Source organism: Eulemur rufifrons, chromosome 7 (genome assembly GCF_041146395.1).
Source record: "Eulemur rufifrons isolate Redbay chromosome 7, OSU_ERuf_1, whole genome shotgun sequence".
In the NCBI taxonomy this organism is placed as follows: domain Eukaryota; kingdom Metazoa; phylum Chordata; class Mammalia; order Primates; family Lemuridae; genus Eulemur; species Eulemur rufifrons.
Genome location: NC_090989.1, coordinates 217,231,659 through 217,258,942, shown reverse-complemented (window position 1 = coordinate 217,258,942; position 27,284 = coordinate 217,231,659). Strand labels below are relative to the sequence as shown.

General features: G+C 39.2%; 1 protein-coding gene across 4 annotated transcripts in view; it reads left to right on the top strand.

Annotated features, from left to right (window-relative positions):
• The window catches only part of PCSK5 (proprotein convertase subtilisin/kexin type 5), a 413,377-nt gene that overhangs the window by 27,961 nt on the left and 358,132 nt on the right, over nucleotides 1-27,284 (top strand). For all 4 annotated transcript variants that reach the window (XM_069476379.1, XM_069476378.1, XM_069476377.1 and 1 more), the window contains exon 2: nucleotides 8,078-8,182. In XM_069476379.1, the coding sequence (XP_069332480.1) occupies nucleotides 8,078-8,182 (105 nt within the window). The remainder of the gene's footprint in view (nucleotides 1-8,077; nucleotides 8,183-27,284) is intronic.

Here is a 27,284-nt window from a genome sequence, read left to right as displayed (position 1 = left end):
TATCTATTGAGGTGCTAGCTCTACCTTGCGTTAGTTTCCTATTGGTGCTGTTAACAAATTACCATGAACTTAGTGGCTTTCTTACCTTACAGTTCTGGAGGCCAGAAGTCCGAACCTAAAATCTAGGTGCCAGCAGGGCTGTGTTCCTTCTGGAGATTCTGGAAGAGACTTCATTTCCTTATCTTTTCCAGCTTCTAGAGGCCATCTGCATTCCTTGGTTTTGGGCCCTTCCACTGCCGTCAGAACCAGCAGCATAGCATTTTCAAATCGCTCTCTGATCGCTGCTTCTGCAGTCTCCTGCTCTGCCTTTGCTGCCTCCTCTTCCATTCATAAGGACCCTTGTGATGATATCAAGCCCCCAGATAGTCCAGGATAACCTCCCCATCTCAAGATCCTTAACTTAATCACGTCTGATTAAGTCCCTTTTGCCATACAAGGTAATGTAGTCACAGGTTCTGGGGATTAGGACGTAGACATATTGGGGGGCCATTTAATCGGCCTCCCACATACCTGCATTTCTTAAGAGATTATATATCTGAAATCGTAGCGATTATTCATCTTCCCTTGAGCATCCTGATATTTAAAAAAAAAAAATTAGTATAGTGATTGTGCTCTAAATTCATGCCCTTTACTAGCATTCTCTGAAGAACTCAAATGCTGAGGCTGAACCTGAAGGAATTTAGGAAAAAATCACAAGGATTCTCTGAATGATGGACTTGGAACTTCTTGTGTCATTGTGTGGCATTCCATGGCCCACTTGCAATAACATCTGTGAGTCTTAGCACCAGGGTATTGTTAGCTTGTGTAACTTTATCCCTTGAGCCTGGTAGTGCAGGTGTGCCTTGAAGATAATTTCTCACCAACATGAAAACACCAAAGGTTAGGTTTCCTGGAGCCAGTGCGGTAAAGCCAGGTACGGAGACCAGGTTTTTGTCCCCACAGAGTAGAGAGGACTGAGCTCTCCCTTACTCTTGGAGATACATGGCAACACTTTTTTTTGCATCTTCTCAAAGTAGGTGGAAATATCTCTAGAAAACATCCTCTCTTTATACAACTCTATGAAAGATAGTTTTCTGGATAATAATTGAGATCTCTGGGTAGCTATTATTTTAAGTTCATACTTAGAAACTATTTTTATTTTAAACAATTTTTAGAGTAGTTAAGAGCACATGCTCTGCAATCAGGCTGCCCAACATCAACCTTAGCTTCATCCTTTAACTGTGACCCTAGGCAGGTTCTTAAACTGTGTGAGATTCTGCTCTCCTGCATGTAAAAGAGGGAGAATGGTACTGCTGTGAGGCTGCAGTGAAGTGATGCCTGGTGCTTGGTTTGTACTCCATCAGTATTACCAGTTCATCAGATCTCTCCATTTCCTTGCCTGCTGATTTAATATTTTTAAATTAATTCAATAGCCTTGTTATAAATATCATTTTTGTTAAATGATTTGAAGAAGTCGTTAGCTCTGATGGGATAAGGGAAGGGACTAAGAAATAGAAAGACAGACGTTGGTGGTTATGCAGTTGTTGATAAATTCTTAATTTCAGATATTTACATGTGATGTTTCATGTGTTCATTCACCAATTATTAAGCATAAGGCAGGAGTTACATTGTATGTTAATGGTCTACACAAAAGGGGCCATAAAAGGATGAGCAAGAAACCTTCCCTAAGGTTTAGGGAGACATGCTCATTGTTGTTTTGGGTTCTACAAGAGCAGGGGCCATTCATTCCTTCATTCACACATTTATTGGTTGTGCCTGGCACTGTTCATAGGAGCTAAGGCTCCTCCAGCAGTTAATAAAACAAAAATCCCTGCCCTAGTGGAGCTATATTCTAGTGGGGGAAGACAAATAATAAATGGGACAAATAAGAAGAATATATACTATGTTAGGTGGTGATAAGTGTTATGGAGAAAAAATAAATCTGGGTATGGAGTATGCTAGAGAGGGTGACTGCAATTTTAAATTGAGTCGTCAGGGAAAGGCTCCCTGAGAAGGCAGCATTTGAGCAAAGACCCGAAAGCAGTGAGGAAGCGAGTCATAGTGGTTTCTGGAGGAGCATTCCAGGCACAGGGAAGCAGGTGCAGGTTGGGGTGCTCTCGGTGGCTGAGGAAAGCAATGATGGCCTCCTTCTCTGTGGTTCTCCTTGGAATGTTATGGAGTCTGGAACACAGAAGGCGAATAGTTACAATTACTTTAACATTCTCACATTTGTGGAAGTTCTAAGGAAGCGTCACACTTTACATTTTAATGAAGGGAAAACAGTATATCCAAGTGCTGCCTCTGTAATTTTCTGTTTAAATTGGAAATGGGTTTAGTGGAAGTTTCATGCTATTCAGTTCTGGGCATTGGAAAGAGGTTGGTGGTTTGGTTCTTCCCCGTCTCACCTGAGCAGGTAGAAAGAGGTGTGAGATGGAGACAGAGTCCAGCTCCAGGTAATTGGGTTCTTCCATTTCTCAATCTCCAAGTCATTCTATAGATGGCAGAGAGACAACCAGAAGTCCGAAGAGAGGAATTTATAACTTTTTTTGAAATCACTGGTTATTGAGGTATACTTTACATATCCCAAAATGCAACATTCCTGTATAAAGTTGGATGAGTGTTGACAAATGTATATACCCGTGGCATGCTGATAAGTACTTAGCAACAGACTCTTCAGGGAGAAAAGAAAGCCCTAATTTGTAGCCTTTGCCAATTTTTTTTTTTTTTTTTTTTTTTTTTTTTTTTTTTTTTTTTTTTTTTTTGTTGAGACAGAGTCTCACTTTGTTGCCCAGGCTAGAGTGAGTGCCGTGGCGTCAGCTTAGCTCACAGCAACCTCAAACTCCTGGGCTTAAGCGATCCTACTGCCTCAGCCTCCCGAGTAGCTGGGACTACAGGCATGCGCCACTATGCCCGGCTAATTTTTTCTATATAGATTTTTAGGTGTCCATATAATGTCTTTCTATTTTTAGTAGAGACGGGGTCTCGCTCAGGCTGGTCTCGAACTCCTGACCTTGAGCAATCCACCCGCCTCGGCCTCCCAGAGTGCTAGGATTACAGGCGTGAGCCACCGCGCCCGGCCGCCTTTGCCAATTTTTTGTGATGTAAATACTTCCATCATTGTTGAAGTCAGGTTATCAAACTGATATTATTGAGTGTGGTGCTGGGAAAAGATGTGGTTGGACCTTGAAAGCCTAGGAAGAGCAGCTGGTTCTAGCACACACCTGTGCACTGATGGGCTCGCCATCCTGATCAAGATACAGAACATCCCCCCACACAGGCCTCTCCCAGTCTCTCCCACTCCACACTCAGGCTGTCACTGATCTGTTTGCTGCCACTATAGATTCGGTTTATCTGCTCTAGAATTTCATATTAATGGAATCCTATAGTCTGCACTTTTTTGTGTCAGCATGATATTTTGAAATTCATTCACGTTGTTGCATACATCAATAGTCTGTTCCTTTTAATTGCTTTTTATTGCTGGGTAGCATTCTATTATATGGATATACCATAATCTATTTGTTCATTCACCTATTGATGGACAATTGCGTTGTTTTCAGCTTGGGGCTATTATTAAGAAAATTCTATGAACATTTGGATGTGAGTTTTGTTTGAAAATAATGTTTTCATTTCTTTTGGGTAAATACCTGGAAGTGAAATGTGTAGATAATGAGGAGGGTGTATGTTTTATCAGAAATTGCCAAACGTTTTTCCAAAGCCGTTGAACCATAGCACTGTATGAGAGTTCCTATGCTTTTCAATCTCATTAAAACTTGGTGTTGTCAGTCTTGTTAATTTTAGCCATTCTAGTGTGTGTGCATTTCTATTATGATTTTAATTTGCATTGCATTTGAGCATCTTTTTATGTGCTTATTGGCTATTTGTATATCTTCTTTTGTGAAATGTCCTTTCATATTTTTCCTATTGCTTTTGGTTAACATGTTTGTAGAATAGAGGTAAATAACTTTTCAAAAAAAGTGCGGAATTTGGAGAAATCTATAAACTGGGGAGGGCAGTAGGGAAAACATGGCAGACAAACAGCCCGAGAGAACTGACAGATTCATCAAGGTGACTGTAGTGCTTGTGACCTTGGCACTCCATAACTAGGTGACCAACTGTCCTAGTTTGCCTAGGACTGTCCCAGTTTCTGCACTGAAAAATCTTGTGTCTCAGGAAATGCCTCAGTCTTGGCCAAACCCTTTGTAGGGTGTAGGCTGGTCACCCTAGAGAAGTGTATGTGTAAGGAAGCTACAGACTATATGCAGGGAGTCATTAGACTGGTGAGGGTTTTGTCGGTAAGCTCAGGTGAAACTGTTAGTGGTGAATAAATTCTGAAAGGCCACACAGCTCCTCCTCAGGGGCAAAGCCAATGTAAAGTGTGGACCCCAGCCCTCTGCTCAAAAGTCAATAGTTCACTTGTGATATGAGAATTAAGGGACATTGGGAAGGTTCCCTCCTGCTGCTAGGAAAAAAATAAACAACTCCAAAGATTGTTTTTTGAAATTACAAGCACTATGGACACATTTATAGCTCAAATTTTAATTTTCTAATCTAATGCAGTTATCCCTGAAAGAATTGAAGCATAGAGTCTTACCAGTCATTTACACCTTAGTATAAAATACTTTACAAAAGACTTTCCTAAGAACAAACTTTAGTTTGAGAAAGGATAGCGATAGGAAAATTCTGGGTGCTGGGTGCAAGGGTAAGGGGTTACCAGTAAGGAAGAAAAAGCACAAAAATCTTGACAGAATCATGAACACAAGATGAAATTCATTGACTTAGTGTTGTACGTAGAGTTGTGTTGCTAGGCAGGGAAGAGTGTTTTTGTGTGATTGCACAGAAGAGCTTATGAGGGCCAAGCGGGAGGAAATTATTCTCTTTCCTTTATGTAGTGTTAAGGAAAAGGCTGGGCTTTGAGCTATTTGCTATTGATTTTATACTTCATATACTCCTATTGTTCCTGATTTATTTATAAGATGTCCCTGTGTTAGTTGTATATCGTTCCTTGTTTTAGCCCTTGTTGCTATTGCATAACATAAACACAGTCATCTTTTGTTTTACATTAACCCAGAGAAGCTAGATGGAATGTCTGCTTATAGATAATATTACTGCTCTGTTTTCTTACACTGTCTGTCTTTTGAATAACTCCCAACATGTTGTGACATTTTTCTTCTTAATGTTTATTAAATGCCCTCAGCATGCTTGGTGCTGTTGAAAGAATATAAAAGACACAATTCTTGCCAATAAGGAATATGCATATTAATAGATAAGACATATTAACATGCTTTTAAATGTATATATATATTTTTCTTTTTCCTAGAAGGTGATAGATTATTTTGTTTGGATGAAGCAGAACAATTGAGCTAATGCACGCTACTTCTTAGCCGTTGTCTTGCAACCAAAACAAAAAGAAGTGTAAAGATGTCTTAACCCATAACCTTCAGAACCATAACCTTGGCAGAGCTGGTACTTAAGGTAGAATTAAACTATTGTTGCTGAAATTAGCCTTACTTTGATAGTTCTTTGGTAGTTATAACTCGAAAAATTTTAACTACGTGTAGCTGTACCGTATGTGACTTTAGTATTCAAGAATTCTGATTTTTAGACGGTTCACTCAGCAGTCTTTTCTGAGACCTTATTCTGTGTCGTGCCATGTTGGGCACGGAGTTGGGAAATAAAATGGTGAGCAAAATGGATGTGTTCCTGCTTCCATGGAACAACAGGCAGGTGGGGACACAGACATTAAACCAGTCATTGTACTAATCAAGGTGTAACTCCAGGTACATATTCTTATGGGTCTATGAGATGATATAGTTAATGAAGTTGACCTCATCTGGGGAGTTTCAGAAGACTTCCTCCATGAGATGAGAGAAAGAATGAGGAAGAGGAGTCCAGGTGGAGGCAGAGGAGGGTGCTGCAGGTAGAAGGAGCAGCAAGTAGGACACAGTCAAGGAACTAAAGAGCCAGCATGGCCGGAGTCCAGAGAATGAGGACGAGTGTGATTTGAAGTGAGGCCAGAGAAGGTGGCCAGGCCAGGTCACGCAGGCCGGTAGGTCAGAAGAGGATAATGTCTTCAGTCCATGAGTTAGGTCAAGCTTATAGAATAGTTCCTGGCATGGTGTAAATGTTTAATATGATATTATTCTGATGTACTTTTCAAAACTATAGTATGAAATAGTATTAAATGTTAACTAATACTATTTATTTTAAGAGCAAAGGGAAGTCACTGAAGGATTTTAGGCAGGGGTGTGACATAAAACAGCCAGATTTGCATTTTGTAGGCGTCATTCAAGCTACTGTGTTGAAAACAGATTGTGGTGGGGGCGGGCAGTGCAAATGCCCGTGAGAAGACCAGAAGTAACCGTGTTGGTCGTTCTGTGAGCTTCTTCCTCAGAGATTCTGCGTTCCTTTCCACGAGAACTACTGTATTTACCAAGAAACACTCTTGACAAAAATTACGTGAGAAGAAAAACCCTAAGCTTCTCGGGATTTTAAGATTTTCTTTGTAAAGGATTACGCAGCCACTCCTGAATTCTAAACCTTAGTCCTCTGGAATCTTAAAATTGTTCTGTAAATCCCTCCTTGAAACACCGTTGGAGGCTGGGGCTGGCACCTGTATCCTCTTCCTCATTGTTTGCTGCTGCTTCATAGACAGGGTCGTGGAGATGAGAGGCGGCTTCAGCGGGGATCTCCCCGCCCTCGTTCCTTCTTGTTTTCGGAGTCCAGGATCTTTTCCGTGTAGGTCAGGGCAGTTTCCACTTGAATCAGAAATGGGAGACTTCAGACTTGCTTCCAATTCGTAATGACGAGACATTCAATGATAGCATAAAGTCCCAGTGAGGAGATGATTTCTAATTGGCACAGAAATTGAGTGGGTTGATGGTTGAGAATGTGATGAAAAGAAGAGAATGAAAAATAAACCTTTTTTCTGGAAATATTAACCTGGGCCAATGACTTTTTTCCTTCTTTTTTATTTTTTTAATTAGGAAAGTCCAATTTTTGAATTGTCCCAATTGGAAAACTTCCAGATCACGGTCATTCTTTTAGGGCAGAGCCATGGGTGTTTTGGAGAAATAGCCACTTCATGTGTTTGCCCAAAGCAAGTAAAATATCAGTGTCAAAGAATGGAATTTGAGCCCCTCAGTGGTCTTAGAAATTAACTAGCCCCAAGTCCAATTTAATAGAAAAGGAAATGGAGGCTTAGTAAGTATATGCTATTTAGCTCCGGGAGTGTCCTTTGGAATTAGAACCAAGCTCTCCTGTCTTCGTTGTATAGTTCAATTTCCAATCTGTGATCCACATTTTATAATTGGCTGAAAAAATAATGGTTGTTTGGGATTTTGTTAGTTTGTTTTTTCAACGTGGACAGGGACTTATTTTCAGAGCAGTACTTAAACTGACCTGTTTTTAACTAAGGTAAGGGATACATAAACGAGAAGAATAAAATGTTAAAGAAATGAATAAGATAAAATGGATTGAACCATTTTTACACAGGAAACTTAGTTGATAGGTAGGATGCATGATCTTTTAGAAAGTGCCATTTCATTTTCAGTTTTGTAATAAATGAATATGAGCTATGTATTTATACTGTCCACGGAAGTCAGGACACAAACTAAGTGGTGTTATCTTTGTGAATGATCAACTGCTGAAGACATTTCAAATTAAGTATATAAATAATCTAACAAGGTCCTTCATTGTACATTTCTTGGAGCAAACAAAAATGCAATGTGTTTTTATAACTAGATAGCTATTTGATTTTTCCCCCTCTTTCCCACATTTGGATATAGATTGATATAGAATTACTTAAAATGCTGCATATAAATTAAACATTAAAAGGGAGATATGGAGAGGCTAAGCTGCCCTATTATAATCTTTAGTTCTGCAGTCACTGCCTCAAGGACACTCCGTTTCATATCACATGTCCTTCTTTTGAAAAGTGATCACCAAGGTTCAGGTAACATTTAAGCCCAGCCAGCAACTGCATAATTTATGGACCTTTTTTGTTTTGTGTTCTTATTTTAATGACAAACAGGAAAACAGAAGACCAGTTCCTACATTAATGCCTTTCTTTTGTTCTTTCCCTCCTACCCTGCCTTTGCAGATAGGGGCCCTGAAGGACTACTACCACTTCTACCATAGCAGGACAATTAAAAGGTCAGTTCTCTCCAGTAGAGGAACCCACAGTTTCATTTCAATGGAACCAAAGGTAAGAAGAACCAGTTGGGTGGGGACCAAGAGGCAAAGCTTTTGCATTTTTCATGGGCGATAATACATTAGCAGCTGATGACCGGCATGAAGGCTCAAATTTCTAGAGCTGTAATAATATCCTTTGGTCCAGTGTCTGTGCTTCGTCTTTAGAGTTTTACTGATGTGCTAGTATCATCCCAGTTGTAGAACAATCCAGGGGCATCCATAGATTTGGGTTCTCATGGAGAAATGAGAGGGCATGGGGATGGGCGAGATAGACATAGATAGAGAATGATTGAAGTATTAAGAATACCGCGCTGTCTACCTGTTTGCATGTAGATCTGACGGTCTGTGAGCCTCATAAAAGAAGGGGTTTCTTCTAGAACCCTTAGGACAGGCCTCAGGTTACCATGAATCCTCCAGATTTTACCTGGCATTGAGAGAGCCACATCTCTAACAGCCCAAGGACTAGACTGGGTCTGGAACAGGACGGACACTGAACACAGTAGGGGTAGAACGTGGCTCCTGCCCCTGGGGCCTGGTCAGATACCTTTCTTCCATCAAGTCTTTGAGTTGTACAGATAACATACCCTTGGGAGAGACTAGAAGGAAGTATGATATGCCTAGCTTCTCCTGATACGCCTAGGTGGGGCAGCTTTGAAATGGGATATGGGAAGGAGAGGGGTATTTGGAACAAACTAATAGCAGACAACTAAGACTCTGAGGTCAAGGTAAATATCTGCCCTTGTTAATTAAGTTGGAGGAAGAAACAGACTTCTGGTGGAGAACTAATTGGCCTCCTGGATGTGCCAAGTAAAGAGGAAGAGAGGGCAGCTGTATCAACTTGCCTGAGTTCCTCCGTAGGCTCACTGTGTATTACTGATTGATTAGGGCATTTTGCTTTTTTTTCCCCATTATGATTTGGGTTTGCCATAAGAACTCATTTTTGAATAAGTTGGTAAACAAGTCCCTACCAGCGAGCATAACAATTTCAGCTAGAGATTCCTTGAAAATTGTATTCTTATTTATAAAGCAAAAGGGCCCCTATTTGAATTAATATGCAAATGAGGTTTGCAATTTGGAGTCTTGACCTCTGTTATGTGCTGCGGTTTACCTTGTTTAATTTCTTTCTGGAATATTATGACACAGTGTTCATGATTGTGAAGTTGTATCTCGGTGGTTAGAACAAGTACATTTCTTCTAGGTCCCAATTTTCTGTCGGTTATAGAAACATCTAATACTTCAGTGGCCTGTGGATTGCATTTTTTTTCCTTTGTCTCTATTCTGAATTGAATTTTTCTGGAAAAGCACTCTGTTGGGACATTCCTGAATTACCTACATTTTCAAAGCAAAGTCACAGTCACGTATTTCATCTGTTAACACACTGACTGCCACACTAGGAAAAAAACTTTTCCTTGGGGCCATGGTGTTTTATTACAAAAATAGAATAAAAACTTCAAAAACATAATGATCCTTTTTAATTTAATGAAAGATGTGTTATTGTTTCCTGGGCATGAGTTATATGCAACTTGAAAACTAGTTCATGCAGCTCCCAAGGTAAAGAGACGTGTGAGTTGCATATGCTCCCTGAGGGCCTGGGCTCAAAACTAGTGTGAGTTAAATACAACTCATGTGGTAGTTAATGTGTTAAACAATGTTTTCGATGCTTTTTTGAGCTTTGGTAATTAAAACAAATCCAATTTTAGACCTCATGTGCAAAGTCAATGTGAATTGGATAAAACAGCATTAGTTGGTTTGGGAAGTAATAGCAGAATGTAATGGGGAATTGTTTTCATGATGAAGGATTTACTGAATATGGAGCTGTTTCAATCCTTACTGTTATCTTGGGGCATCTTGGTCTTCATTCTTCTTATCTTAGCGCATCAAGTGGCTTCTGCTTGATCCAACAGAGACCTTGGATGCTGGGACGCTCAGTAGTACCTGGAATCACATCCAGTTCAGAGGATCAGAGCCATTTCAGGTCATCCCAAGGGTACATGCCCCCTCCCCTTCCTCCTCAATAAATGAATCCCTTGGAGTAAGGGCCATACCTCACTCGCCATTCCAGTGCCTTCTGCCAGTCATTCCCATGCAGCATTTGCACAGGAGGACTGCAATTCTACCAGCTTTGCAAGAGGGAGCACCACCAACTAGAGTTTGCCCAGTTTCTTTCAGATATTTCTTACAGTTCATTCATTCATTGCCATTTCTTGAGCCCCTGTCTTCTGGAAGGCCCTGTGTTAGGCTCTGGGCTTTGGAGATACAGTGGTGCCTAAGGGAGCTGACTCGTGGGGTCTCCCACAGTAGCTGTCAGGGAAGCCCCAGACATTGCAGTGCTTCTCACAGTGGGGAACAGGGGAGGCAAAGGACTTGGGAGTCTGCTCCAGCCTTCCTTCTTTTCCATTTTCCTCTTCAAAAAGCTTAGGCTTACCTAGGTTGTTTTTTCTTTTTAATTTTAAGAAACTTTTTATTTATGCAGAAGTTGCAAAAATGTTACAAAGAATTCCTATATATTCTTCTCAGATTCCCTACATGTTAATGTGTTACATTTGATCACCCTTGATCGTTCACTCTCTTTCTCTGTTCTGTCCACACACACACATACACACATGCATGTGTATGTATAGACATGTTTGTATGTAAGTTTTTTACTGAACATTTGGAGCAAACAACAGACATGTTGCTCCTTCAACTCTAAATTCTTCACCGTGTATTTACTAAAAATAAGTGCCTGACAAAGAAGATGGTAAAAGAATAGGAAAAAAACCCAAAATATTTATTAAAAATAAGTTCATAACCATAAAGAAAATAATAAAAATCTAGATATTAACATTGATTCAATATTATCTAGTCTGCAGACTTAATCCAGATTTTTCAATTGTCTGTTTTGGGGCTAGGATTACATGTAGGTGTCCTGTTTCCTAAGCTCTCTTTACTCTGTCACATTCCTTCAGCTTTCTTTTCTCTTTTTTCTCTTATGAGCTAGAAATTTTTTGAAGAGTACAGGCCAGTTATTTTGTAGACGGTTTCTCAAGTTTGGCTTATTTCTTTCCTCATGACTAGGTTCAGGTTTAGCAAGATCAGCTTTGGCAAAAGAAACCAGAGAAACAATGTGTTCTTCCCAGTGCATCAGACTGGGAGGTACATAGTATTGCTTTTTCATTACTGATGGTGTTAACCTTGATCACATAGTTAAGATGGTGTCTGCCAGGTTTCTCTGCTTTAAAAATACTACGGGCATATTTCAGAGATCTTAATGGGTTCAGTTCTAGACCACTGCAATAACACTAATATAGCAATAAGTGAATCACACAATCATTTTGATTTTCCAATGCATGTAAAAGTAATGTTTACACTATACTGTAGTTTATTAAGTGTGCAATAGCATTATGTCTAAAAAATAATGTACTTACCATAATTAAAAAATACTTTATTGCTAAAAAAATGCTAATGATCATACTAACCTTCAGCAAGTCATAATCTTTTTGCAGGTAGGGGGCCGTGGTTCGATGTTGATGGTTGCTGACTTATCAGGTTGGTAGGGCTGTGGCAATTTCTTAAATATAACAACAGTAAAGTTTTGCCACATCAATTGACTCTTCTTTTCAGGAAAGATTTCTCTGTAGCTTGTGATGCTATTTGATAGCATTTTAACCACAGTAGAATTTCTTTCAAAATTCTCTCAATTCTCTCACACCCTGCCACCGCTTTATCAGCTAAGTTAATGTAATATTCTAAATCCTTTGTTGGCATTTCAGCAGTGTTCACAGCATCTTCACCAGCAGTAGATTCCATCTCAAGAAACCACTCTCTTTGTTCATCCATAAGAAATAACTCCTAATCTGTTCAGGTGTTACCATGATATTGTAGCAATTTAGTCCCATCTTCAGGCTCTACTTCTAATTCTAGTTCTCTTGCTATTTCCAGTGCATCTTCAGTTGCCTCCTTCACTGAAATCTTAAACCCCTCAAAGTCATCCAAGAGGGTTGAACTCAATTTCTTCCAAACTCCTGTTACAGTTGTGATTTTGACCTTCTCCCATCAGTTACAAGTTTTCTTAATGGCATCTAGAATGGTGATTCCTTTCCAGAAGGTTTTCTATTTACTTTGCTCAGATTCATCGGAAGAATCACTATCTATGGCAGCTATAGCCTTACAAAATATATTTCTTACGTAATACAACTTGAAAGTCAGAATTACTTCTTGATCCATGGGCTGTAGAATGATGTTGGGTTAGTAGGCACGAAAACAATCTCTTCATACATTTCCATCAGAGCTCTTGGGTGACAAGGTGCACTGTCAATAAGCAATAATATTTTTAAAGGAATCTTTTTTTTCTTTTTTTTTTGAGGATTAGATCTCTACAGTGGACTTAATCAGTAAACCAAGCTGTAAACAGATGTGCTGTCATTCAGGCTTTGTTGTTTTATTTGTAGAGCACAGGCAGAGTAGATTTAGCATAATTCTTGAAGGTCCTAGGACTTTCAGAATGGTAAATTATAATAGCATTGGCTTCAACTTGAAGTCCCCAGCTACATTAGCCCATAACAAGAGTCAGCTTGTCCTTTTACACTTTGAAGCAAGGCATGGACTTCTCCTCTCTAGCTGTGAAAGTCCTAGATGGCATCTTCTTTCAACTGAAGTCTGTTTCATCTACATTGAAAATCTGTTGTTTGGTGTTTCTACCTCCATTGATGATCTTAGCTAGATCTTCTGGATAATTTGCTGCAGCTTCTGCATCAGCTCTTGCTGCTTCAACTTGCATTTTTGTGTTATGGGGATGGCTTCTTCCCTTAAACCTCATGAACCAACCTCTGCTAGCTTCAAAGTTTTCTTCTGTAGCTTCCTCACCTCACCCAGCCTTTATATCACGGAAGTGAGGGCCTTGCTCTGGATTAGACTTTCGTTTAAGGGAATGTTGTGGCTGGGTGGATCTTCTATCTAGACCACTAAAACTATCTTCCTATCAGCAATAAGGCTGCTTCTCTTTCCTGTCACTCATGTGTTCACTGGAGTATCACTTTTAATTTTCTCAAGAACTTTTCCTTTGAATTCACAACTCAGCTAATTGTTTGGCACAAGATGTCTAGCTTTTGGCTTATCTTGGCTTTCAACATGCCTTCCTCGCAAGCTTAATCATTTCTAGCTTTTGATTTAAAGTGAGAGATGTGCGACTCTTCCTTTCACTTGAACGCTTACAGGTCATTGTAAGGTTATGAATTTGGCGTAGTTTCAATATCATTGTGTCTCAGGAAATAGGGAGGCCTGAGGGAGAGGGAGAGAGACAAGGAAACAGCCGGTTGGTGGAGCAGTCAGATCATGCACATTTATTGATCCAGTTCGCTGTCTTATGGGGGTGTGGTTTGTTGTACCCCCAAAACAATTACAATTATAACATCAAAGATCACTGATCACAGATCACCGTAACAGATATAAAAATAATGAAAAAGTTTGAAATATTGTAAGAATTACCAAAATGTGACACAGAGACACAAAGTGGGCACATGCTGTTGGAAAAATGGCACTGACAGGCTCGTTTGACACAGGGTTGCCCCAAACCTTCAATTTGTAAAAAGCACAAGATCTGCAAAGTGCATAAATTGAAGCATGATAAAACAAGTTATGCCTGCATTTTCACCTTCATCATTAATAAGTGTTTTGTGGGGAGATACTTAGAGATTATTTAAATTTCTATGAGCTCATTTTATATTTTTCACTCCTAGCTGACCTCATTGGGAGTAGAAGGCAAGTGTTGGTGTTACTTGCTTTCTTAAGCAGGTCTCCTTTGCTTTGATCATGGATGTGTGTAGGGTGGACGATTTGTGTGCCAGAGGCACACAGGTGGGTTTGGAGCATGTGAAATGGCTTTGTGAAAAACATTGATGATGCGATCTTAAAGTTATTTTTGATCACCGCCTTCTCAAGAAAGGGAAAACATACGAGTGAATTGCAGGGAAAACACATATGAATGAGATCTTAGCTTTTACTTGCTATAGTAAATTGCAAGGCTCCTTTTCCCCCCTCCGTTTGTTTTTACTTAGAGGGCTCCAAAGAAGGAAGTACAAAAGTAGCAAAATTATAAGAACAGCCCTCTTGGTGCTAAGAAAATGCTGAGGTCAGTTGGGACACAAGAGCCTGGAAAACAAGAATAGCTTTGACTCCCGTACGTTAACATTATGTTACGATTAACTTTTTAAATGACAGGGATTCACAGACTTCTAATATGGCATCACTAGTACAGTAATAACACAGTTTTGCAGAAAATGCTGGTACATTTTATCACAGTCTGGCCAATAAGTCTTCCATCCTTGTTTACGTCTGTCTTTTTGACTGACCAACCTTCTTCCAAGAGACCTAAGCTCAATTTCAGGAACAGTAGTCTGAGTTCACTTTCTCAAAGCGTTTTATTAATTTGTTTATAAATTTTTGCCAGGCACAGATGTTTTGGTCAAGGAGGGTGTTATCTGTAGGAGAACCCAGGATGGAAGCTCTTTAGGTGGTCTGTAGCTGCCCATGCAGACATGGGGCTAGGGGGGGGCGTATGAGGGGGCTGCAGGAAAGATCATTTTCTTTCATTTTCCCTACCCAGAAACAGAAAACTAAAATGCTAAATTCCCTATTAGAGTAGGGCATATTTGACTTTTTAAAAATAAAAAATATAAACTGCCATTAAGTCAGGCACCCATGCCCTACCCATGCGTAATTTACTAAGCACAGTGCCCTCTTTTTCCTATTAGATTTGTCTTGAAGGTTCTGGCCTGTCGGTCTTTTATCTTTTCCAATCCTTTCTCTATTTTCAAATCTATTAGAAGTCGGTTTTTGTCCAAACCTAGGAAAAGTCGCCCCCTGCTGTGGGTCACGGATGGGCTCCTCTCCCATCTTGTTTCTTCCTAAGTCATCCCCAGTCAGTCCGTCCCATCGCATGGGTGTGTACGGATGTGTTTCTCGTCTATGGAAAAACCTTTCCTTAATATTGTCTATTGTGGAGTCACAGACTCCTTAGAATTAGAGTTGACTTAGTCTTATCACCTTGCTCTCCAATGCTGTATACCCTCCATAATATTCCTAGAAGGAATTTTGTCAGACCCGTTTGAATGTGTCTAGTGACAGGAGTTCACTACTTGACAAGGCAAACATTTATATATTTGCAGAGACTTAACTTGTTATTTACGTAATCTGCTTGCCTGTAACTTCTACCCATTGAGTCTACTTTTGCCTTCCAGAATTACATACAACTTCTCCATAATATGTAAATTGACTTCTACATAATAGTTCTTTAAATATTTGAAGCTCTTTGCTCATTCTCCTGGAGAAGCAATTGTCTCTTTATAAACGTGGCCCAGAATTAAGTTCAAGGCTTTAGCTCCCAGAGATATTGCCCATTTGTTACATTTATCCATAAGCCATTTCCTCTGAAGAGAACTGAAAGCAGAGCATTCAAGCATTGTACAGTGATAAAGGGCTGTAGGAAAAGGACGGGAAGGGAGAAATGAAGTGATTGGAGGTGGTTAGCAGGATCAGATGAAATCAGACCTGTGAAAGAAAAGTAAGTTCAAGTTTCTTACTGACTCAGGCTGTGGCCTGTTGTGCCCAGGATTTGATTTTCAGGTGCCTGGAGTTTCTGTTTTTGCCACAAGAGTAAAATAGGTGTGACGAGAAACTGGAGTACAGGAGCACTTCACCAACATGATGGAAAAGTTATGCGTATTCACTTCTTATCCGGCAAATCCCATTTCCCTATGGACTGGCTTTATAATTTGAGCATCATTTTATCTTCACTGCTAATTGATCTGTAATTGATCCATGGAGGCAACCAGCACATTGGCCATCTATTTTCTAAACTTGGAGGCTGTATAAGCAGTTTACATAGAGCTGATCTCCTAGGGGAACTTGGGAGGTAAGGAAACCTTATTTCATTAGAAATAAGGACTCAAAAGTGTCTGAGGTCAATCTTATCTGACTCACATGCATAAGCTGTGGCCATGCCTTTTCACAAATCATATTCCATTCAGTCTGGTGCAGCTTTAAAATTGGTTGCACCCAGAGTTCACGTGCTTCCTGTGCGGGCCACTGCTGCGTTGCCTCTCTCCAGCCTGCCCTCCTTCCAGCTGGTGCCCCTGTGTGTTTTCTTTGGCAGGTTAATGTTCTGCTCTTCAGTTTTAAATGTGATCATGACTTAATGATTCGACTTTCTTTTGTGAAGTGCAGTTTTCTAAGTATAAGGTAACCCTCCTGGGTTTGTGCTCATCCAGCTGCGTAGGATGATCCCGGGCGGGTTGAGGTCTGTGGCTTTGGCCTTATGTTTCTGCACAATGAGAGTGTCTGTGTCCTCTAGGACAGGTGCCTGAGGCTTCATGTTCTTGCTTAGGATATGTCCCCACCGTGGTCATTTCACATTAGCCTCTCTGCATCTCACCGGTGAATGAAAGTGGTTAGCACACATCTTGCGAATGCCATGTATCCTTCTGGAAGCATTGTGGGCTTGGATCCGATGGCGAGCAGAGAGCATACAGATGTGGTGGTTAGGAGGGACTTTGGGGAGCTCTCGTGTTCCAGGCTACCTTCTTTACCACATTTTCACCAGCTATGAGATGCGATCTCTATAGCAGATCCCTGTCTTTGGCATTTAATAGCATTTCTAAGTCTTTGAAAATCCCAGTAGAATGCATCTGTTCCCAGGAGAAGCATTTCAGCCATAAGTTTGCAACATTTGGCACATTTATGGTGACAGGATGGCGAGATGTGTGGGAGAGACCTGAGGAGGGATGTGGGTGCCGGGTCCAGTGTGTGCCGCACCTCCCTGTCCTTCTCTCTTGTTTCCAGGCCCCCTAGGTGTTTGGACAATCAGGAACCAGAGGAGCAGATTGAATATCACTGGGATATCCGATGGGAAAGTTTAGGTCAAAGCCCAAATCCCTTGTAGATAGCAATAAATGAAAAAATAAAAAAGTTTCTCAGCTACTTTGGCAAGGCTGCCAAATCCTTATTAGAGAGCACTTGGCAGTACTTCACTTGGAAAGGTCATAAACTCACATGCCTATAGTGGAAGTGCAGGTACTGAGAGAGAGTGAGATGGGCCAGATATAAAGTCACAAGGTGTAGCGCCCTCACTGCAGCCGGTGGCCCTCAGGTTGGTGAACTGGCTCAGTATTGCCAATTCAAAATAACTGCAAGTCTCAATTTTTACATACCATTTTTCGATTTTAAATGTTGGCAATGAATTCAAAAACTTCAAAATATTTCTGTGGGCCAAAGAAGACACATCCGAGGGGCATCCCAGTTTGTACACCTCTCAGGTTGGCTGTGTTGGAAGAAGGGGAGGAAGGCATGAAAGATGGATCTCAGGACTTTCATGATTTTGCTTTGGTCTGACCCTCACGTGGATGCACATTTTGGCATAAACTTAACAGGCTTGGTTCTTTCACGTTGTGAAGCAAAGGCTGCCAGTGGTGGAGGCAGAAGGTGGAGAGCCCATTCTACTTCTCTGGTGCTAGCCTCAGTTTTCCACTGACACCTTTGACTGTCCTGGAGGGAAGTCTTTACAGACATGTTCAAGGAAGCAGGATAAGTCAAAGAAAAGAACAAATGGGAGATAAAAGTGATGGCCAAGAAAATTGGAAGTGGGTATGATGAGGGGAGGCCGGTTATGGATTTTGCATAATATCTTTAGCCACTTGAAGGAAAGGTAATAACTGTAAAATATTTGTTATTTTCTTAGTTGATGTTGTATTTCTAATGTGTCAGATTCTAAAAAAGTAGGTGTTGGATTTAGAAAATGTAGAGTAATGACAGCATTCTGAATTTCTAGATTGTTATTAAGAAGGGACTTTTGAACCCATGGTTTCTGTTGAAATCTTGAGCAAGTTAGGATAAAATAAGTAGGCAAACCTAAAGAATAAGTGGAAACAGCAAACAAACAAAAATCAGCATCAACAACAAAAAAAACCCAAAGCCAATTTAATTGTCTGGCTTTGAAGAGAAATCATACTGATTCATGTATTTATTTTAATGAATACAAGAGTCAATAAGAAATCCAATTAAAACATCACCATTGAAAAGACGTTATTTGTTAATTAAGTGCTTGCACATTTTGTTTCTGTGCTGAGCTCTCCCAAATGTCGATCACTTCTTAAAATACAAAAGAAGGCAATATCATGCAGTAGAAAAAAAATCTTTGGATTTTAGTTTCCACTTCGATCCATGTAGGGTGAGCTCTATCTGTCAATTCTCCCCCAACTGAAGACTCATCATTGTTCATGCATAGACTTAGAGAAGTACATGCTATAATGCAGTGTCATGACTTTTGCATGTAAGAAGAGATCAAAAGTGTAAGTTAAATCCTTATAACAAAATAGTAATGTTATAAATGTATATGTATGGGTAAGGAAAGATCTCCAAAATAATACATCAAGTTAAAAAAAGCAATATATGAAGAGAGTAGATGTGGAAACAAAAGACCTGTATGTATGTGAGTGTAATTATATGCAGGATAGGTTTGGAGTGATACACAAACACGTAAAAATAACTCTTAACCGTTCCACACTGTATGGCTTTTTTATACTGTAGTGAAATTGCTTTTGTTGACACCAACCATGCTGTGATATCTCAAAGTCAGTGGATACATTTCTGTTCTCGTTCAACTCTACCTTTCACTTAACATCATGGTTGATCATTTGTTCCTTCTTGAAAAACTTGACTTGTTTCTTTCTTTTTTTTTTTTTTAATTGAGACAGGGTCTTACTCTCTGACCCAGGATGGAATGCAGTAGCTTGATCATAGCTCACTGCAGCTTCAAAATCCTGTGCCTCAGCCCTCCCTGAGGAGCTGGGACTACAGGCGCACACCACCATGCCCTCTTGGCTGATTTTTACATTTTTTGTAGAGATGGGTTCTTGCTATGTTGCCCAGGGTGGTCTCAAACTCCTGGCTTCAAGCAATCTTCCCATCTCAGCCTCCTGAGTAGCCGGGATTACAGCTGTGAGCCCCTGAACCCAGATAAAATTTATCTTGAAGCTGTAAATCCGTGGACTTTCCTCTCCTGCACTGCCACCATCCTGGTTAATACCACCACCACACATGGGACCTGGTTCACAGCAATTGTTTCTGCTTCCACTGTTGTTCTTTTGTTAATACAATCATGCTCCACAAAGAGTAAGTTTCCAAAGTTATAAAAAGATCTTTTAATGACTTTCCATTGACCTCGGAATAAAATCTTACTTTCTTTTAGTGATCTTCAAGGGCCATCATGATCTGGCCTCTTTTTACCTCCCTGAGCTCGTCCTTTTTAGTCATCACACTCAGCGACATCTTTCTCGCTGTCTAGCTCTCAAACACACTCTTTCCCTTGTTCCCTTTGCCTAGATTATGCTTTCTTTGGTCTTTCCATGATGGATGTCCTCTCATTCTTCACATATCAAAGTAAATGTCACCTCCCTTGAAAGACCTACCCCAACGATTCTTAATAAAGTAGACCCTTAATCTCATCTGCCTAGCTCCTGTCTGGCTTCAACATGTTAATTTCTTCTTTGGTACCTGTCTGAATTCAAAACTATATTTCTCTATTTGGTTGTTGTTTGTTTTCTCTTTTCAGGAAGTAAAATCAATTGGAACGGGAGCCCTGTGCATCTTGTTAACTGTGAATGACCTGAGACAATGGCTAGCACAGGGGTGGGTAACCTTTTCATGTTGGAAGTCCACATTAATTTGGCTGTAATCAAATAAGGCCACATTCAAGACATTTCAGTTAGATATACTTAAAAATGTACATTATTTTCTAAAAAAGTTTAACTACTATGTACTTAATAATTTCAGAAAATGAAAACTCTTTGTTAATTTTAAAGTTAACTAGCCTTTTTAATGACTTTGTTGTTGGAAAGCATTTGAATATTTAGTTGCAGCATGGAGATCCGCAGTTTCAGTTGGTCCTCTAGATGGGTATCAGTCATTTGTGACCTTAAGGGCATCTTGATTTGGCTTAGGTAGGAGAATATAAATTCACAGCAGTAAGTGGTTGAAAAGCACTAAAGCATTTTTCGGGCATGTCGCTGAAGGTGTGGGTATTCTACTGCATGTTTCTATATTTCAATTCAATCTTTCTTAGCATCACACAATGACTTTAAAATGTCACCTACTGAGAGCTCGATCAATTTATCTGTAGTTCTTTAGGTGCCTTGGTGATATCAACTAGGTGAGGCTGAAATGCTAATTTGTCATGATTCTCAATGTCAGTGAATCTTTCATTGTGCTCTCCAGCTAATAGGTCTGTAACAGCTTCATATTCTTCATATGATTTACGTATATCATCCTGCTTATAAATGACCTTTGCTAACTGCAGAAAATGTTCATCTGAAATTTCCTTTTGAACAAGTGTTTTGGAAAAAGATAGCTTTTTTCCAAAATGCTTAGATTTTTTTTTTTTTTTTTGCCATATATCATATATAGACTTAGTTTTACCCTGCAAAGAAATGTTCAAGTTGTTTTGATTTGACATTTCACACAGAAATGCTGCATTCCTATAGAAATCTTCTTTCAGTAATTCACATTGCTGATTCTGTTCTTCATAAAATTTAACTATCTGTTCTCACAGAAATAAAATTTTGACTAACACCTGTCCCTGTGATAGCCAATGCACTTTAGAATGATATAGCAAATCCACACTGAATACCTCATGGTTCAACTTTGGCATGTTACGAAACTGATGATGCTGTGTTGCGTTTGCATAAATATAATTAACAATACTTATAACTTGTTGCAAAGTGTCACTTAAAATAGTATCTTTAGCACAGAGATTTTGCTGATGCAAGATACAATGAAAAGAAGTGAGAGCATCTGGATGTTTTAATACATTTTTTTTAATCTGTGCAATAAACCCTTCATGTTTTCCTGTCAGGGAAGGTACATCATCTGTACATACACTCACTAAATTTACCACATTGAGTTCAGCTTCATCATGTTTAACTTGAAAGTTGTTGAAGATATCTATTCCCTGTGTTAGGTTTGCAAGAGTGCCCAAATCAAGTAACTCTTTGTAGCAAAGAAAATCTTCTGTTATGACCCAAATGAAGTATTAATATAAAATCTGTGCTGAAACAGTAGTATCAGTTGATTCATCCAAAACGATTGAATAATATATATTTTCCTTTTGAAGTATTTCACAAAGTTGTTCTGTTAAGTTGAAGGCTAATTCATGCTGTGGCTGGCTCAGTTATGGTTCTCCTTGAAAGAGGCAGTTGTTTGTACTTTGAAATGTTATTGGGGTCTAAGCATCCTACAACTTAATGCATTCTTTCACGCACGATTTCTACATCACTGAATGGCGTCCCTTTTTTCCCAAGTATATAAGCTACTTTATAAGTTGCTCCCATGGCATTATTTGCAGATCTTATTGCTGCTTGAATGAATTGTCTTTGCTTTTTGCTTTTCATTTTTTAATTTCTGCAATGCAACCTTTCATGCCCCTCCCTCTAATTTAAAATATTTGTGGTCCTTATAAGTGTTATAATGCTGATAAATGTTCAATTTCTCTAATGTTAATATTGCAGTATCACAAAGCAAGCAAGTCATCTTATCTTTAGCAGAAACAAGATAATATTGCAATTCCCAATCCTCATTAAAAAATCTGTTTTCTTCCTTCAGCAGTTCTCTCATTCTTCTCTGACATGATGGGCTGTTAAGCAGACAATTAAAAAATACTCTTGAGCTGTACAACTATTCACAAATTCCACTTCAAACAGAAACACAGTGCACTGTTGTCAAAAACTGATATTAGACTGGTGTACTCGACCCCCATAAACTCTTGCCAACCAGCCTCGTGTAGTAGTGGCACCAGTCAGGTGGGGAAGTTAGAACTAAATCATGAGCACAGCAGCCGTCAATTCAGCCCTTATGGCTTATGAATGTTCTCATTGTGCCAGTCAATCTGGGAGGGTTATTTTGTTGAAACATTTATTCTTTGGTATTTTAAATACATTCATTTTAAAAATAAGATAAAAATATAAAAGATAAACGAAAATACATTGATAAAAATGAAAGGATTTGTTCTGTAAAATTTGGATTCAGTCAAAAGGCCACACTTAAGGACCCAGAAGGCCATATGTGGCTTTAAGGCCTCAGGTCTCCCAGCCCTGGTCTAGCACATAGGAACCTTTAGTGAAAGAATAAGTGATATTTTTAGATTAATTTTTTAAAGGAAGGTAAGTGATGGAGGCAATAATAGAGCTAGGAGCTGTAATTTTCTCTTAATTCCGCTAGAACTTACATCATTTCGTGGTGCCCTGCGCAGTTCCGTCTCATTTTAAGTGTAGACATCAGAGTAGCCAGTTGGAAAGACACTGTTATACGATAAGCATTGACAGGATTTAGGATATTTGGATTCTGGTCTCAGCTTTCCTACTAGCTCAGAGTGGCTGTTAGCATTGTCACCCTCCATTGGGCTTATTTCACTTGTACAATCATGGAGCAGACGAGCTACTTTCTGATGTTCATTCTGATCCATTAATTACCATCTTGAATCAATGTCGTTTGTGATTTTACTGTTGGCCTGCACTGCCATCAGAGAAGCATTTTTCATATTTTCTGTTCTAGTTTCTTTTCAAACTTTCTCTTTGTACCTTTCTCCTCAACATTTAGAATATTTCTTAGCACATTCAGCTCTCCCTCTAGACACAGTTTTGCCTAAAAGAGCTGATTTTGCAATTAAACGTGAAATTAACTTGGTTAGTCTTGAGACAGATACAGACATTACCTATTCAGCTGCGCATATAATAAATGAGGAACAAGTAACATTGCTTCTCTGTTGTGGCAGTACATGCTTCTCCCTGACACAAGAGTATGATAATGAGAACAGTAATTGAGTGTGATTGCTGATGTTCATGAAGTTCCAGAAGAAGGGAGTTCTTCAAATAGCGTAACAGTGCACGTAAAAAGGAGTTCTTCTAAGGAGTTAGGTACTTTATGTGGTTTTTGGAGAAATGGAATACCTTCTAAAATAACAGCAATAGAACAAATTTTAAGAAGCCTAGCTGTGGAAATTTGATATTAGAAATTTATTAGGAGGAAGGTGGTGGTGGGTGAGGATAGAAAATAGAAGAGGCCAAACATAAAATCAGATAGAAACAAGGGTAGATACAGTTAATGAAAATTGTTAGTGACTATGTAGATTTTTTTTTTTAATCCATTGACAAAGCTAAGCAAGCATTTTCATATATGAGTTGTTGAGCCCAGGCAGGCTATTATTCAAAAACAAACAAACAAAAAACAAACCAAAAACCACAAGAGTACAAAAACCCAGCTCAGTAAGCAGGTGAGAAACAAGACTGCGTCCTTGTGTCCTTAGGACAAATTTGCTGGGCCCTGGCTCAAAGGCAGCTTTTGCTTTAGATAGAATGTTCCAGTAATACCCCTTAGGATGTGGACACGCTTTTCACACTTACTTCTTAGACCAGTGGGGTGCCCTTCTCCAACTCATCTATGTACAGAGAGAAAAGATGACGGAAACTTCTTGGAGGATTGGGAACAATGGGGTCATTCCTTAACATTGGGAGAACTGAAGTCTCCCGGGAATAAGGCAGCACGAGAGATATCCAGAGTTCAGCCAGTCATCATCATTCATTTGCTTTCTCCATGGATATTTTTTGAGAGCTTATTGTGTGCAAGACACTGAGCTAGACATTCGAGATAAAAGTTAAGAAATCAAACCTAGTCATTACCCTCACAGAGCTTACTATCTTTTCAACCCCAAAGTCCAGGCTTGAGGCCAAAAAAGAAAAACCAGTTTTGAAGGCACGGATTAGTATATTTTTAAAAAGCTTTTTCACTAGCACATTTCACGTTTATATTTATACCTAGGGTGCCAGATAAAATAACAATTTTTTAGCATGATTATGTTCTAAATATGGCACAGGACATACTGACACTAAAATAGTTATTTGTTGTTTATCTGAAATTTAAGTTTAACTCACCATCCTATATTATTATTTGATAAGCTTGGCAACCCTAATTTATACCCAAATCATTCTGAGATTAGAATGAGGAATTCCAATGCTGAGACATTGGTACCCATGCTGAGACACAGCTAAAGGGGTAAGAACTGACCAGAATCCCAGTGTCCCATGACAACAGTAAGTTAGGAGGTTCCACATACTCCTCAAGTCAGGAAGAATTCCTTAACAACATCATCATTCTAAAGGAACATGCATAGAGCAACCATCATTTATTTTATCATATATTTATGTTGAAACACTTAGATTGGTTTCCCAGCTCATAATAGTGTTTATAAACCAGCAAGTTAAATCCCCCACCCCTGATGATTGTTTCCTTGTTCTTGAGTAGAAAGACAACTCATTTACCACTTTGTAAGACATTTCACAAACTGTCCTGTACACCTGACCCTGACCTTTAAACCTCTATAGTAGAGGTGTGTGTGTGTGTGTGTGTGTGTGTGTCCTGGGGTGAGGGACTGCTGCTGCCTACCTGGGAGCTGCCACAACAAGGGCATTTTAAATGAAAGCTCTATTTAGCAACCTTCTGATCAGCTGTCGTCTTTCAGATTGTGTAATTACAGTCAAAACAACCATTCGGAGATTTGTAGATGTTGGAAATTTTATAAGCAGTGTGGTTGTAGCACAGTCCTTCTCGGGAGAAAGTTCCAGCTCCATAGGCATAAGTCCTAATGAATAGTTAGTATTAACTGATAAAAACTGGGTTGAGAGTCCAGCCTGGCATTGAATCTGAGATTGCTGAATTACCCCTAGAGAGCAAAGGCTTCCAGTGTGGACCTAAATGAAGATAACAAGATGAATCACCAGTACATAAAGTTGGCCTTTTCAAATTTCATGACTACAGCTCAGACTTTGGGGAACATTGGGATTAAATCATTGGGAATAAAACTTAGAGACAGTTTTCCCCAGTGGACCAGTTTCAGCTCCTGCACTGTGAGTTAATACAGTGGCGGGAATTATGAAGGCATTCTGAAAGAGTCGGTTTTCTCTTAAAATCAATGGATAAGTAGAGCCCGTGTTCAGCCTCATTTGTCTAATTCAAGTTTGTAGTTGAGTAAATCCTGTAAAGAGGCACTGTTCTGCATTTGTGGTATAATTTATAAGCTTTGAATCTGAATATGTTAGATGACTAGAAAAAAAATGTCAAAGAAAAATGATACCCTACATTTTTTAAGAGTTAATGGCTTATGTTTTTATTAAATCCTTTAAAATCCTTTCCTTTATGTGTATACACTTGACTCTCTGTATCTGCAGATTCCTGTGGAGGCAACCAACTGTGGATGGAAAATATTCGGAAAAAACCAATAAAAAGTAATACAATTTTTAAAATGCAGTATAACAACTATTTACATAGCATTTACATCGTATTAGGTATTATGAGTAACCTAGAGATGTTTAAAGTGTGGAGGTTATATGCAAATACTACACTATTTTACATAAGGGAATTGGGCATCTGTGAATTTTGTTATCTGCAGGGGGTCCTGGAACCAATATTTTAATTCTTTAGACTTGATTTTTCCCAACCTCCAACATTTTATTAGAACAATTTTCAAACAAACAGCAAAGTTTTGCAAAACTTTAACGTGAGCACCACTGTATTTACCACCTAGATTCTACCATTAGCATTCCACATATTTTCATTATTACATATCTATGTGATAATGCACCTGTCCAGCTTTCTTTGTCCATTAATCCATGTAATTTTTTTGATGCATTTCAGAGTAAATTGGAAACATTAGTCCACTTCCCCCTAAGTATATCAGCATGCACGTCATTAACTACAGTTCAATATTTGTTTATACTTTTTCTTCTCTGGATGTAAAATTTACATACTTAAGTGTATAGTCTTTGAGTTTGGACAAAAGTCTGTATTTCTATCAGGATATAGACAGTTTCCATCACCCCCCAAGTTTCCTTCAAGCCTGTTCCCAGTCATTTGTGTCCACATGGAAGCAATTCCTGCTTTTATTTTTTTCACAATAAATTTGTGTGAAAAATAAATTAGTTTTGAATAGCATATTTTTAAGAAATTTAAATTAGGTCTTATTTATATATAGTAAAATTTATCCTGCTTAATGTATTCTTCTGTTGGATTTTAACAAATGTGTATAGTTGTATGACCGACGTCACAATCAAGATAGAGAACGGTCTCCCCTCCCCACCCCCCACCAAAAATTCGCCTGGGCTCCTTTATAGTCAGTTCTTTTCCCCACCCCCAACCTCATGCAACCATTGCTCTGTTTTCTGTCCCTGTAGTTTTACTTTTTTTCTAGAATGGCATACGAATGGATAATACAGTATGTAGTCTTTTGAGTCTGGATTCTTTCACTTTGCATAATGCATTTGAGATTTCATCCGTGAGGTAGTGTGTGTCAAAGTTTATTCCTTTTTTATTGCTGAGTAGTATTCTGTCATATGGATCCATCACAGCTGTTTTTCCCTTCACCAGTTGAAGGACATTGGGGTTGTTTTCCCATTATTGGTGATCATGAGTATGGCTGCCAAAAAGTGAATGGCATTTGTTTTTAAGTCTGCTATGCGGTGGTTTTGCACTATCCATCTTTTGGTGTTTCTTTGTAAATTCTCAAATCTATTATCAGATACAAGGCAAACACAATCACGGGTTGCTAGGGGTATGAATTGTATGATTTAGAGAAATTGTTCAGCTTTTTCACTCCTATGAAATATGCAGCTTGCAAAACCAGGTTGACAAATATGTATTACATTGCATTTTGCAATTTGACTTTGGGAACCTGAAAAAAAAAATATCATTAATTACTAGAATTTTGTAGTCTAAAATGTCTGTCTCATGGGTGATTTCTCTTCAAGTGGGCTTGGAGCATTTTTCTTTCCTGGGCAGGACAAATGTTTTAATTTTCCAGTCTCATCTCAGAAGCCAGTATATATAATCCACCCCTGAACTCTGAGCACCAAAGGTAAAGAGCGTGAGGAACAAAAGAAGTGAGATTGGGGAAAAAGAATAGGAGGGAAGGGAGGGCTCCAAGAAATAGTAGCAACCACCGATAAATATTTCATTGTGTTGCTATGGGGCAGTGGTTACCCCAGGTCAGGTTGCTTAACAGTAAATCAGGTTGATGCAGGGTTTAGTTCGCTGAGAGACTG